The 14,400-nt window shown below is 44.6% G+C and overlaps 1 protein-coding gene across 1 annotated transcript in view; it reads left to right on the top strand.

Moving 5' to 3' along the window:
* The window catches only part of ARHGAP31 (Rho GTPase activating protein 31), a 132,543-nt gene that overhangs the window by 83,638 nt on the left and 34,505 nt on the right, over positions 1-14,400 (top strand). Inside the window, exon 4 of the mRNA XM_072138912.1 lies at positions 10,475-10,557. Coding sequence (XP_071995013.1) covers positions 10,475-10,557 — 83 coding nt within the window. The remainder of the gene's footprint in view (positions 1-10,474; positions 10,558-14,400) is intronic.

Here is a 14,400-nt window from a genome sequence, read left to right on the forward strand (position 1 = left end):
CAAACGCTTTTGCCTGATCCAAGGACAGCAAGTACCCCTTCCAGTTACCAGCCCTGCCCTGCTCCACTGCCTCCCGAACACAAAGCACAGCACTAAATGTACTGCGGCCTGGAACAGAGCAGTGCTGGGTCCCCGAAAGGAGCCGGGGCGCAAACTGCACCAGCCGATTAAACAGCACCTTTGCCAAAACCTTTCTGTCCGCATTGAGAAGCGCTATGGGACGCCAGTTCTCAATACGAGATCGGTCCTTACCCTTTGACAGGATGATCAGGGCAGACCTCCTCATTGACTTCGGCAGAGCGCCCGAGGAAAGACACTCATTGAATACCTCAGTCAAGAGGGGAACCAAGGCGTCCTTAAAGGTCTTATAAAACTCGGATGTTAAGCCATCCGGACCCGGCGATTTCTTGAGGGCGAGCCCTTCAATCGCCCGGCTGACTTCCTCTTCCCTGATCATCTCTGTCAAAACATCAAGAGAGGGGTCTACTCCTGGCTCAGGGACAGTTTCAGCCAGGAAAGCCGACATCACATCCCGATCTAGATCCTTCCTGCCCAAGAGGTGCGAGTAGAAGGATCTGACGACCTCCAGAATCCCTGATCTGGACCTTTTCAGGGATCCCGTACTGTCAACCAGTCCTGTGACAACTTTACCATTCACTGACATCTTGCAGTTTCTGTAAGGGTCGGGCGAGCGGTATTTCCCGTAATCCCTCTCAAAAACCAAAGATGCGTGTCTATCGTACTGACACCTCTTCAGCAAGGATTTCACTCTGGAGATGTCCTCACGACTACCTCCAGTCGAGACGAGATGCTCGAGTTTCCTCCTCAGGCCCTGATACAGGCGGTACCTGTCCAGGCTCCTGAGGCTCGAGAGCTGGCGGAAGAATCTCGCCACCCTTTTCTTGAGCATCTCCCACCACTCTGACTTACTGCTACAAAGGCCCAGCAATGGTACCTGGCTCTGAAGAAAGTCCTCAAAGGATTGTCTTATCTCTGCTTCTTCCAGGAGAGACGAATTGAGCTTCCAGTAGCCTCTTCCCATCCGGGGGGTCTCTGTAACATTCAGAGAAAACAAAATTAGACAGTGGTCGGAGAACTCCACCTCAACAACGGACACTGCTGAAGAAATGGCTTCCTCCTTTAAATAAAACCTGTCTATTCTAGACCTGCAGCTACCCCTATAATAGGTGAACCCCGCGTGGCCTGGGGTGTGCCGGATGTGGACATCCACCAGGCGAGCCTCACTAGCTATGCTATTAAGAGCGACGCTATCATAAGTCAGCTTGTCTCTGGAACCTCCCCTATCCTGGGACCTCGTGACAGCATTGAAGTCCCCTCCAAAGACCACCTGCCGACTTGTAAAAAGGTAGGGCTTGATCCTCATAAAGAGACACTTCCTGTCCCACTTGGACTGGGGACCATAGATGTTAATTAGGCGCAGTTCTTGTCCCTTCATGAGGACATCCAGGATCAGGCACCTCCCCATTTCTAACTCAATAACTCGACGGCATTCTACCGGCGCGGTAAAAAGGACCGCCACTCCGCTATACGGCTCGGCCGCAAGAGACCAATAGGAAGGCCCGTGTCTCCATTCCCTCTTAGCTTTAAACACGGCCGCCAAATCTGGCAGCCTGGTCTCCTGCAAAAATAAAATGTCGGCTTCAACACGGCCGAGAAAATCAAAGGCCGCAAATCTAGCCGCATCAGACTTAATGCTGGCGACATTAATGGACGCCAGCGTCAACGGAGTGGGTGCCGCCATCATGAGTGATTGAGTTAGACGGCTTTTTTCTTACTGCCTCCCTTCCCTCTACTGTCCTCTGAGGATGATCCCTTTTCCCTTTTACCTTCAGAATTGGGGCAGCTTCTCTTTAATGAGATTGTGGTGTCCATATTATTACTGGCCCCCAAGGACCCACCCGGACCACCCTCTCCTTCGTCCTTGTCTCCTGACTCTGAGTCAGTCTCCCACTCTGAGGACCCAGCTTCCCCAGAGGATAGAGACTCGGCGCCCCCTGCAGGCTGCTCCGCCGCCACCTCCAGAACCCCACCCTCAGCCTCTCTTCCCGAGGAGGCGATCTCATCGAGGGTGAGGAACCGGTTGGAAAGCTCAACCAGAGGGGAGGAAGTTTTCCCTTCCTTAGGTACCTTAGATAGGCCGCGTTTTTTCTTTTTCTGCTTGCGCTTATTTTCTAGCCAAATCCTGTTATCCTCATCCATACTCTCATAATGGGAGGACGTGGAGGACATGGCACCTTTCTCGCGCTCCATCCTCCTGACCTCCTCATCCAACTCATCATCCCTCAGGGCCTCAGTAGCATGACCAGCCTCTGAGGAAGGACCCAGGGTCACCCCAGCAACCTGAGGCTTCCCCAGGTCTCTCCCTTTTTGTCTGGCCTCAAGCCGCCTCAACTGAGAAGGTGACTTATTCTTGCTTTTCTTCACAGGCCCCTTAGCTCCTCCACCTCTGCTGGTACCTTCCCCAGCAGAAGCAACCTCATGGCTCTCCTCCACTGGGGTCACAACCGCATTGGCAAAGGAGCGAGGACAACGGCTGAAAGGGTGACCGAGCTCACCACACAGGTTACACCTAATGTCCTTACAGGATGCAGCGAGATGACCTAGCCCACCACACAACGCACACTTCTGCACTTGGCAGCTGGCGCTAAAGTGTGTGGGGTCACCGCACCTGTGACAGACCTTCGGCTGCCCCTGGTAGAAAATCAGGATTCTGTCTCGCCCAAGAAAGGCTGAAGAGGGAATGTGGGCGACTGTGCCGCCTGAACACTTCAACTTCATCATGAAGGTCCAGGCTCCAGACCAAATGCCAAATTCATCGCGGTTTTTCTGAGGTACCTGTACAACCTCACCATAACGACTTAGCCAAGTCATGATGTCCATGCAAGAAAGTGACTCGTTACGGGTCAAAACGGTCACCTTCTTGACTGTGTTTTGGCGAGACACTGCTTGCACAGCAAAGTCTCGCCATGCGGGCTCGTTCTTTGCCAGCTCATAATTCGACCAGAAGAGCTCTAAGCCCTCCGGCCGAACAAAGCTGACATCGAACTCCGGAGTACCATAAGGATGTATCAGGGCAAAGATGTCACTAGCCCTGAAGTTCATCTTCAGGAGGAGCTCCACCACCCTTGACCTGGGTGGGCATGCGTCACTGCCCCTCCAGCGAAGACGAACCACATTCCTACGGGCAGCTCCGGGCCCAGTTGTGGGTAAAGACCATACAGTCTCTCCCCCCCTTTTCTCTTGGAAGGCTGCCAGGCCATGCCTGTCTGTCCAGAAGGACAGATCAACCTCTCTCCCCTCTACAGTGATTGACTTTTCCCCTCTCCTGAGAGCCTCCAGAAGACGCCTTTGCAAAACGCTGTTCCCAGAGCCAGGAGACAAGGAGTTAACCCCACTTGCCCCAGCGGTGACACTCGCATAGCTCCTTATGGGAGCGGCCACCACTGGGGGTGCAGATGGTCCAGCACTCACACCAGGATCCCCCTCAGCGCCATTCACCACCCCAACATTCACCACACTATGTACAATACTGCCTCGCTTCCTTGCATCACTCACACCAGCTGGGCCAGGAGGACCTGGGGTTGCCTCGGCGTCACTGGGCACTGGGGGTAGAGCCACCTCCATAGCTGATACAGCCTGAGAAGAGGCAGCTCCAACCCCGATCTTATTTGTGCCCTCTGCCTCATTGGCATTAACCCCTTGTTGTCCAGCAGTTTTTATGATGTTTGAGCATCGCTGCTCGATTGGTGGTAGAGGCCTCTTGTCCTTACAGACTCCAGACAGTTTTTTTGCCCCTTTTATGTCTTCAGAGTTTGATGCACCAATACAGAATAATACTTTTTCTGCGCCTTTCTCTGCAGGCTGCACGGGATGTTTGGGAGGCGCCGCACTACAAGCCCCAGCAGCCCCATCACACTGCCGCTGCTCACCGGAGCAAGCAACAGCGCTAAGGGCCACAGGAGCCACCGCCACTGCCCCTGGCACTGGGCCACCCCCCCCTCCCACTAGGGGGCGGCGCACAGTACCAGGACCTGCTGGATCGCCCTCACTGTCCGGCCTTTCGGCCGATGCCTTCCCTGCACCATCCTTGCTACTACAAACAAGGCTGGTGCTCTGCGCCATGATGGAACGTGGCTTTGCACTCTCCCCGCACCCTGGCACCGGGTCCACTGCAGGACTCGTGCTGGGCTGGGCAACGGGGCCTACACGACAGGCTGGCACTGCTGCCCGCCCGGAGGGAACAGGGAGGGGACGAAACACCAGATTCACCTCCTGAGACGTCTTGGTCTTCTTGGGTCTCGTCTTCTTTCTCTTTAGGTCGTCATCTGGCATATCATCGCCGAAGGAGAAGTTCTGGAGGTGAACTGGGGACTCAAGCTGACGGATCTGAGCCATTAGCGCCCCCCCCTGGCCGCTGTCATCACTTTCCTCCTCCAGGTTGGCAGAGCCGCAGCCTGATGGTAATGGCGCTTGCTCCGCAGGCAGCCTGTCGTGCGAGGCCTGCTGGTGTTGGTGCAGGCCACCAGACGGACACGGCAGGTCTTCCTCATCCTCCTCATCATCGCCATCATCCGCCTGGATCTCAAGCCCCTTCAGCTTTCTCAGCTGCTCCTGGCGCATGTCATCAAACCGGGCGTCATTCTCCAGCTTTTCACGAAACGGACCGCTGTGCTCACGGATAAGATGACGCTTCTCCTGCAGAGCGGTGACCTCGGCTTTTAGTCTGTCTATGGTGTTAAGAAGATCAGACTTTTTCTTTCTCTGCGTAGCCACCCCCGCTAGGGCCAAGGTCTCCCTTATCTCCTCCTGGAGCCTCCTCAGCGCTTTTCCAGCTTCCTCGTACTCACGGAGGTGCTCAGCAATCCGGGAGCCATAGATGGAAGCAGACTCCCGGGCCTTAAGATCACCCCATGCTTTTTGCACACCCCCGTGAGCACCCAGCTTTTCAGCTGAACCACCCAGCTTTCCCGCACATACATCCAGCTTTCCAGGAGGAGCACTTAGGCTGATGTCACTTGCCTTGATCTTCTGTGTTCCGGAGACCTTGCGGCTTCCCTGGGTCTTGGGGGTGGCAGCCGAGGTCACATCGCTGCGTCCTTGGCTCCGGGCAGATCTTCTCACGCCATCAGTTTTGGCCGGTAACTTGCTTTTCCTGCCTCCCGCCGGCCTGGTCCGGGAGACAGGAGCCTGGGACTTTCCAGCTTGATTCATCCCAGAGAACCCACTCCCTCCCTGGGGAGGAGAGAGCAGGCCTGGGTGGATTGGGTTTGCTCCAGGTGGTGCAGGAGCTCAGCAGCACACAACCACACCCGTCAGTAGCTCACAGCAGAATGACAATGCACGCACTATTCTGCTGCTGGTGCAGTCACTGTGTACATACATGACATTACTTATCCTGTACTGATCCTGAGTTACATCCTGTATTATACTCCAGATCTGCACTCACTATTTTGTTGGTGCAGTCAATCTTTTTGGAGAATCTAAACTTAACTTATAGTGACAATCCATCAACTTTACACTAAGTTCTGCTGTAACAGTTCATAGTTTGGATAAGTTTGCAGGGATTATTGGCTGAGCCGTGAGGATCCATAGGGAGTCTGTGTTCTGCTCCCGCCTGGGGCCTGGTCTGGATCGGTGTCATATCTCATCCACTGTATTCTGCTTATCTGGATGACAGACCGGACAAATCCGAGTACACAAACACTACAAACCTCCCACAGCTGCCGGACTGTGACATCACCTCATACACAATCTCACACATTCCTGCCCGAGACTGAGGGAGGACAAGACGGCAAGTGCAAGATAAATATTTGAGGGGCACTAAACCGCAAAACTGAAACAGACAGAACAGCTCTGTAATAAAGTCACATATAAAGGAGAAATTCCAGTCACAACCATAAGAATCTCATAGCTGAGGAAATTATTCCTATCCTGCATACAATACTATTGCCCTCTATGTACAAGAATATAACTACTATAATACTGCCCCCTATGTACAGGAATATAACTACTATAATACTGCCCCCTATGTACAAGAATATAACTACTATAATACTGCCCCTTATATACAAGAATATAACTACTATAATACTGCCCCCTATGTACAAGAATATAACTACTATAATACTGCCCCTATGTACAGGAATATAACTACTATAATACTGCCCCCTATGTACAGGAATATAACTACTATAATACTGCCCCCTATGTACAAGAATATAACTACTATAATACTGCCCCTATGTACAGGAATATAACTACTATAATACTGCCCCCTATGTACAGGAATATAACTACTATAATACTGCCACCTATGTACAAGAATATAACTACTATAATACTGCCTAATATGTACAAGAATATAACTACTATAAAACTGCCTAATATGTACAAGAATATAACTACTATAATACTGCCCCCTATGTACAGGTATATAACTACTATAATACTGCCCCCTATGTACAAGAATATAACTACTATAATACTGCCCCATATGTACAGGAATATAACTACTATAATACTGCCCTCTATGTACAAGAATATAACTACTATAATACTGCCCCCTATGTACAGGAATATAACTACTACAATACTGCTCCCTATGTACAAGAATATAACTACTATAATACTGCTCCCTATGTACAGGAATATAACTACTATAATACTGCCCCATATGTACAGGAATATAACTACTATAATACTGCCCTCTATGTACAAGAATATAACTACTATAATACTGCCCCCTATGTACAGGAATATAACTACTATAATACTGCCCCTATGTACAGGAATATAACTACTATAATACTGCCCCCTATGTACAAGAATATAACTACTATAATACTGCTCCCTATGTACAAGAATATAACTACTATAATACTGCTCCCTATGTACAGGAATATAACTACTATAATACTGCCTCCTATGTACAGGAATATAACTACTACAATACTGCTCCCTATGTACAAGAATATAACTACTATAATACTGCTCCCTATGTACAGGAATATAACTACTATAATACTGCCTCCTATGTACAGGAATATAACTACTATAATACTGCCGCCTATGTACAGGAATATAACTACTATAATACTGCTCCCTATGTACAGGGATATAACTACTATAATACTGCCCCCCTATGTACAAGAATATAACTACTATAATACTGTCTCCTATGTACAAGAATATAACTGCTATAATACTGCTCCCTATGTACAGGAATATAACTACTATAATACTGCTCCCTATGTACAAGAATATAACTACTATAATACTGCCCCCTATGTACAGGAATATAACTACTATAATACTGCCCCCTATGTACAAGAATATAACTACTATAATACTGCCCCCTATGCACAAGAATATAACTGCTATAATACTGCCCCCTATGTACAGGAATATAACTACTATAATACTGCCCCCTATGTACAGGGATATAACTACTATAATACTGCCCCCTATGTACAGGAATATAACTACTATAATACTGCCCCCTATGTACAGGAATATACCTACTATAATACTGCCCCCTATGTACAGGAATATAACTACTATAATACTGCCCCCTATGTACAGGAATATACCTACTATAATACTGCCCCCTATGTACAGGAATATAACTACTATAATACTGCCCCCTATGTACAGGAATATACCTACTATAATACTGCCCCCTATGTACAAGACTATAACTACTATAATACTGCCCCCTATGTACAAGAATATAACTACTATAATACTGCTCCCTATGTACAGGAATATAACTACTATAATACTGCCCCTATGTACAAGAATATAACTACTATAATACTGCTCCTATGTACAAGAATATAAGTACTATAATACTGCTCCCTATGTACAGGAATATAACTACTATAATACTGCCCCTATGTACAAGAATATAACTACTATAATACTGCCCCTATGTACAAGAATATAACTACTATAATACTGCCCCTATGTACAAGAATATAACTACTATAATACTGCCCCCTATGTACAGGAATATAACTACTATAATACTGCTCCCTATGTACAGGAATATAACTACTATAATACTGCCCCCTATGTACAGGAATATAACTACTATAATACTGCCCCCTATGTACAGGAATATAACTACTATAATACTGCCCCCCTATGTACAAGAATATAACTACTATAATACTGCCCCCTATGTACAGGTATATAACTACTATAATACTGCCCCCTATGTACATGTATATAACTACTATAATACTGCCCCCTTTGTACAAGAATATAACTACTATAATACTGCCCTCTATGTACAAGAATATAACTACTATAATACTGCCCCCTATGTACAAGAATATAACTACTATAATACTGCCCCCTATGTACAAGAATACAACTACTATAATACTGCCCCCTATGTACAAGAATATAACTACTATAATACTTCCCCCTATGTACAAGAATATGACTACTATAATACTGCCCCCTATGTACAAGAATATAACTACTATAATACTGCCCCCTATGTACAAGAATATAACTACTATAATACTGCCCCTATGTACAAGAATATAACTACTATAATACTGTCTCCTATGTACAAGAATATAAGTACTATAATACTGCTCCCTATGTACAGGAATATAACTACTATAATACTGCCCCTATGTACAAGAATATAACTACTATAATACTGCCCCTATGTACAAGAATATAACTACTATAATACTGCCCCTATGTACAAGAATATAACTACTATAATACTGCCCCCTATGTACAGGAATATAACTACTATAATACTGCTCCCTATGTACAGGAATATAACTACTATAATACTGCCCCCTATGTACAGGAATATAACTACTATAATACTGCCCCCTATGTACAGGAATATAACTACTATAATACTGCCCCCCTATGTACAAGAATATAACTACTATAATACTGCCCCCTATGTACAGGTATATAACTACTATAATACTGCCCCCTATGTACATGTATATAACTACTATAATACTGCCCCTATGTACAAGAATATAACTACTATAATACTGCCCTCTATGTACAAGAATATAACTACTATAATACTGCCCCCTATGTACAAGAATATAACTACTATAATACTGCCCCCTATGTACAAGAATATAACTACTATAATACTGCCCCCTATGTACAAGAATATAACTACTATAATACTTCCCCCTATGTACAAGAATATGACTACTATAATACTGCCCCCTATGTACAAGAATATAACTACTATAATACTGCCCCCTATGTACAAGAATATAACTACTATAATACTGCCCCCTATGTACAAGAATATAACTACTATAATACTGCCCCCTATGTACAAGAATATAACTACTATAATACTGCCCCCTATGTACAAGAATATAACTACTATAATACTGCCCCCTATGTACAAGAATATAACTACTATAATACTTCCCCCTATGTACAAGAATATAACTACTATAATACTGTCATCTATGTACAAGAATATAACTACTATAATACTGCCCCCTATGTACAGGAATATAACTACTATAATACTGCCCCCTATGTACAAGAATATAACTACTATAATACTGCCCCCTATGTACAGGAATATAACTACTATAATACTGCCCTATCTATATAAAGGTATGTAACTGCTATAATACTGCCCCTATGTACAAGAATATAACTACTATAATACTGCCCCCTATGTACAAGAATATAACTACTATAATACTGCCCCCTATGTACAAGAATATAACTACTATAATACTGCCCCCTATGTACAAGAATATAACTACTATAATACTGCCCGCTATGTACAAGAATATATCTACTATAATACTGCTCCCTATGTACAGGAATATAACTACTATAATACTGCCCCCTATGTACAGGAATATAACTACTATAATACTGCCCCCTATGTACAAGAATACAACTACTATAATACTGCCCCCTATGTACAAGAATATAACTACTATAATACTGCTCCCTATGTACAGGAATATAACTACTATAATACTGCCCCCTATGTACAAGAATACAACTACTATAATACTGCCCCCTATGTACAAGAATATAACTACTATAATACTACCCCCTATGTACAAGAATATAACTACTATAATACTGCCCCCTATGTACAAGAATATAACTACTATAATACTGCCCCCTATGTACAAGAATATAACTACTATAATACTACCCCCTATGTACAAGAATATAACTACTATAATACTGCCCCTATGTACAGGAATATAACTACTATAATACTGCCCCCTATGTACAAGAATGTAACTACTATAATACTGCCCCTATGTACAGGAATATAACTACTATAATACTGCCCCCTATGTACAGGAATATAACTACTATAATACTGCCCTCTCTATATAAAGGTGTGTAACTGCTATAATACCATGTCTTCCTGTCACTCCGGTGTAATCTCTTTTCTCTCCTGGTTTCTCAGGACGCGGTGTCATGTTCCGTGGAGGGAAGTCAATTATCTCAAATCCAAAATGTCATCCAGGAATTGCCGCCATCACACTACAGGTGAGAACATAAGAAATCCCGTGAATGCATCATTTGACATTATTATATGGACACTATGGGGCACATTTACTTACCCGGCCCATTCGCGATCCAGCGGCGCGTTCTCTGCACAGGATTCGGGTCCGGCTGGGATTTAAGATGGTAGTTCCTCCGCCGTCCACCAGGTGGCGCTGCAGCGCCGAAAATAATCTTAACGCCCCGGAATGCACCATCCCATAGAAGGTGAAGGTGAGCGCTCCCCAAGCGACACATTTTCGGTTTTTAAATGCGGCGGTTTTTCCGAATACGTCGGGTTTTCGTTCGGCCACGCCCCCCCCATTTCTGTCGCGCGCATGCCGGCCCCGATGCGCCACAATCCGATCGCGTGCGCCAAAAACCCGGGGCAATTCATGTACAAGCGGCGCAAATCGGAAATATTCGGGTAACACGTCGGGAAAACGCGAATCGGGCCCTTAGTAAATGACCCCCTATATGGCAGTGTTATAAGGTCACTGTTGATGTTCTGTGCTGTACATATCTGGATACTGTATGACACTATTATTTGTGCTCTGTAACATAATCCCATGTGCGAGTAGCGTCACCGTGTTATAAGGCGCTACAGTATGTGATAGTATTGTGTGAGAACTGTATATGTCAAGACATTGTATCATTGTATTATTTGGGAAGTATTTGGTAGTATTATTTAGATATTGCCCTCTAGACAGTGTATGACAGCATTATTTATGTAGTATAAAGCAATGCATTGGGAAAGTGCTGAAGTGTTTTGAGGGCGCTGTATGGCAGTATTACGGTATTACTTGGATACTATATGTATCTGGTATTGATCATCATATTATTTGGGCACTATATTGCAGTATGTTTCAATTACTGTACACATCTGGGGAGCGTATGGCAGTATTATCTTTACACTATAGTGCAGTGTAATGGGAGATAGTGTGGAAGTGCTATGAGGGCACTGTATGGCAGTATTACTTTGGATTCTGTATGTATCTAATATGGGATTATCATATTATTTGAAAACTATATAGCAGTGTGTTTCAGGTACTGTATACATCTGGGCAGTGCATGGCGGTAGTATTTGTACTCTACAAGGCAGTGTAACAGTGGGATAGTGTGGCAGTGTTACGAGGGCACTATATGGTAGTATGTTTATACTGTATGTATCTCGCTATGGTATAATGGTATTATTTTGGTACTATATGGCAGTATTCAGATACTGTATGTATGTATGTATGTATGTATGTAGGCAGTGTATGACAGTATTATTTGTTCACTACTGGGCAGTGTAATGGGGAGTACTATGGCAGTGTTAGGCGTGCACTATATAGTAGTAATATGTGGATATTATATGCATCTAGACATGGTATAATGGAATGAATTTGGTACTATATGGTAGTATTATATGTACACTATAGGGCAGTGTAATGGGGGAATAGTGTGGAAGTGTTACGAGGGCACTGTATGGTAGTATGTTTATACTGTATGTATCTCACTATGGTATAATGGTATTATTTTGGTACTATATGGCAGTATTCAGATACTGTATGTATGTATGTATGTATGTATGTAGAGAGTGTATGACAGTATTATTTGTTCGCTATTGGGCAGTATAATGGGGAGTACTATGGCAGTGTTAGGCATGCACTATATAGTAGTAATATGTGGATACTATATGCATCTAGACATGGTATAATGGAATGAATTTGGTACTATATGGTAGTATTATATGTACACTGTAGGGCAGTGTAATGGGGGAATAGTGTGGAAGTGTTACGAGGGCACTGTATGGTAGTATGTTTATACTGTATGTATCTCACTATGGTATAATGGTATTATTTTGGTACTATATGGTAATATTCAGATACTGTATGTAGGCAGTGTATGACAGTATTATTTGTTCACTACTGGGCAGTGTAATGGGGAGTACTATGGCAGTGTTAGGAGTGTACTATATAGTAGTAATATGTGGATACTATATGCATCTAGACATGGTATAATGGAATGAATTGGGTACTATATGGCAGTATTCTGAAACTTTGTTTGTATGACAGTATTATCTGTACACTATAGGGCAATGTAATGGGGGAATAGTGTGGCAGTGTTACGAGGGCACTATATGGTAGTATGTTTATACTGTATGTATCTCGCTATGGTATAATGGTATTATTTTGGTACTATATGGTAGTATTCAGATACTGCATGTATGTGGGCAGTGTATGACGGTATAATCTGTACACTATAGGGCAGTGTAATGGGGGAATAGTGTGGCAGTGTTATGGTTGTATTATTAGGCTTCTGCATGTTTCCAGGCGGTATTATTTATACATGTAGCAGTATTACACAGTATCCTATCCCCCCGAGGACGTTGCGCTGTCTCGGATGTCTCATGTGTGAGAGCGGCAGCATCTGTCCCAGATGTGACTGTTTATCTACAGCGATTGCACAACGTCCTCGGGCGGAGAATGACAACGCCATGCATCAGCGTCCACATGACCGCACACATCAGACGCGTCTCACTCCTCCGGATCCCGGAATTCAAAAAAAAATTCTAATTAATTTCATATTATTATAAAAAAACGGGAATGGTCAGGGAGATGTCGGATCGTTCTGGGAAATACCGCAAACCTTTCCCCACAATATAAACCCGCCCACCGCTCCCTCAATAAGACGTCGGAGCCCGTTAAGATGATCAGATAGAAAAATACAGGAGGACAATCTGTCAGACAGTTTACGGGATGTGTCACATGACCAGTTTTGGCCACTCTTAAAGGGAACCTGTCATCAGATTTTACCCCATTACACTACTGCCCCCCTCAGGTAGGGGATGAAATGTCCTTTCTAGAATCCTCTCTTTTATGTGAAATCTCATCAGTTTACCTATAAAAATTCTCCTCCAAAGTCGTGTGACACTTAGATGAGATGAGAAAATTTAGACACCAGTATATTTGGTTCTATAGCACCTTTAAACATGATTCTGGTGTCATATTAAAGATAAAAATCTCCTCTTTCAAATTACACAATTCTACAGAATTGGGGATAAAGAGATATGAAAACATACATTTTAAAAAAAACATTCATCCGTCACGGGCAAAAGTCCATAGACAGACAGTGAAAAAATCCAAAAAATATATTCCGAAAAGTTACTTTAAAAACTGAGAAGTGACCACTGTATGAGAAAATCTGTGCTTGACCCCTTTATAACACAATTGGTGAAGAAGTTTAGCACCCACTAAGGGTTAAAAGCGAGTTCTTCCAAATTCCCTTCTACCTCCTCCAGACGCTGAGGTCACGTTTTTGTTTCTATCGAGTTTAGAATTTTTATATATTTTTACCTCCCTCCTGCCCGGAGGTGTGAAGGTTTTACAATCCGGGCAGGGAGGGGGTCAGGCGGAGGAGACCCTGGCAGTGACTGGCAGCTGCCGCACCATCCAGCCGGGCGCCGCTTCTCCCACACAGAACATTACAGGCACAAGGACAATTATGGCCACCGCCGCGCAGGAAACACTCGCTTCCTGTTGTCTTAGTAACATGAATAAGCAAAAAGAAGTTGTTTTGGATTTTTGTATTTATTTATTTATTTTTTTAACACAAAACATTCTATCACAGAAGTAGAGAACTGCAGCACCCACAGCACCCAGAACACAGAGCGCAGCACCCCCAGCACCCAGAACACAGAGCGCAGCACCCCCAGCACCCAGAACCCAGCACCCACAGCACCCAGAACACAGAGCGCAGCCCCCACAGCACTCAGAACACAGAGCGCAGCACCCCCAGCACCCAGAACACAGAGCGCAGCACCCACAGCACCCAGAGCACAGAGCGCAGCACCCCCAGCACCCAGAA

The sequence above is a fragment of the Engystomops pustulosus genome, chromosome 2 (assembly GCF_040894005.1).
Source record: "Engystomops pustulosus chromosome 2, aEngPut4.maternal, whole genome shotgun sequence".
Lineage (NCBI taxonomy): Eukaryota > Metazoa > Chordata > Amphibia > Anura > Leptodactylidae > Engystomops > Engystomops pustulosus.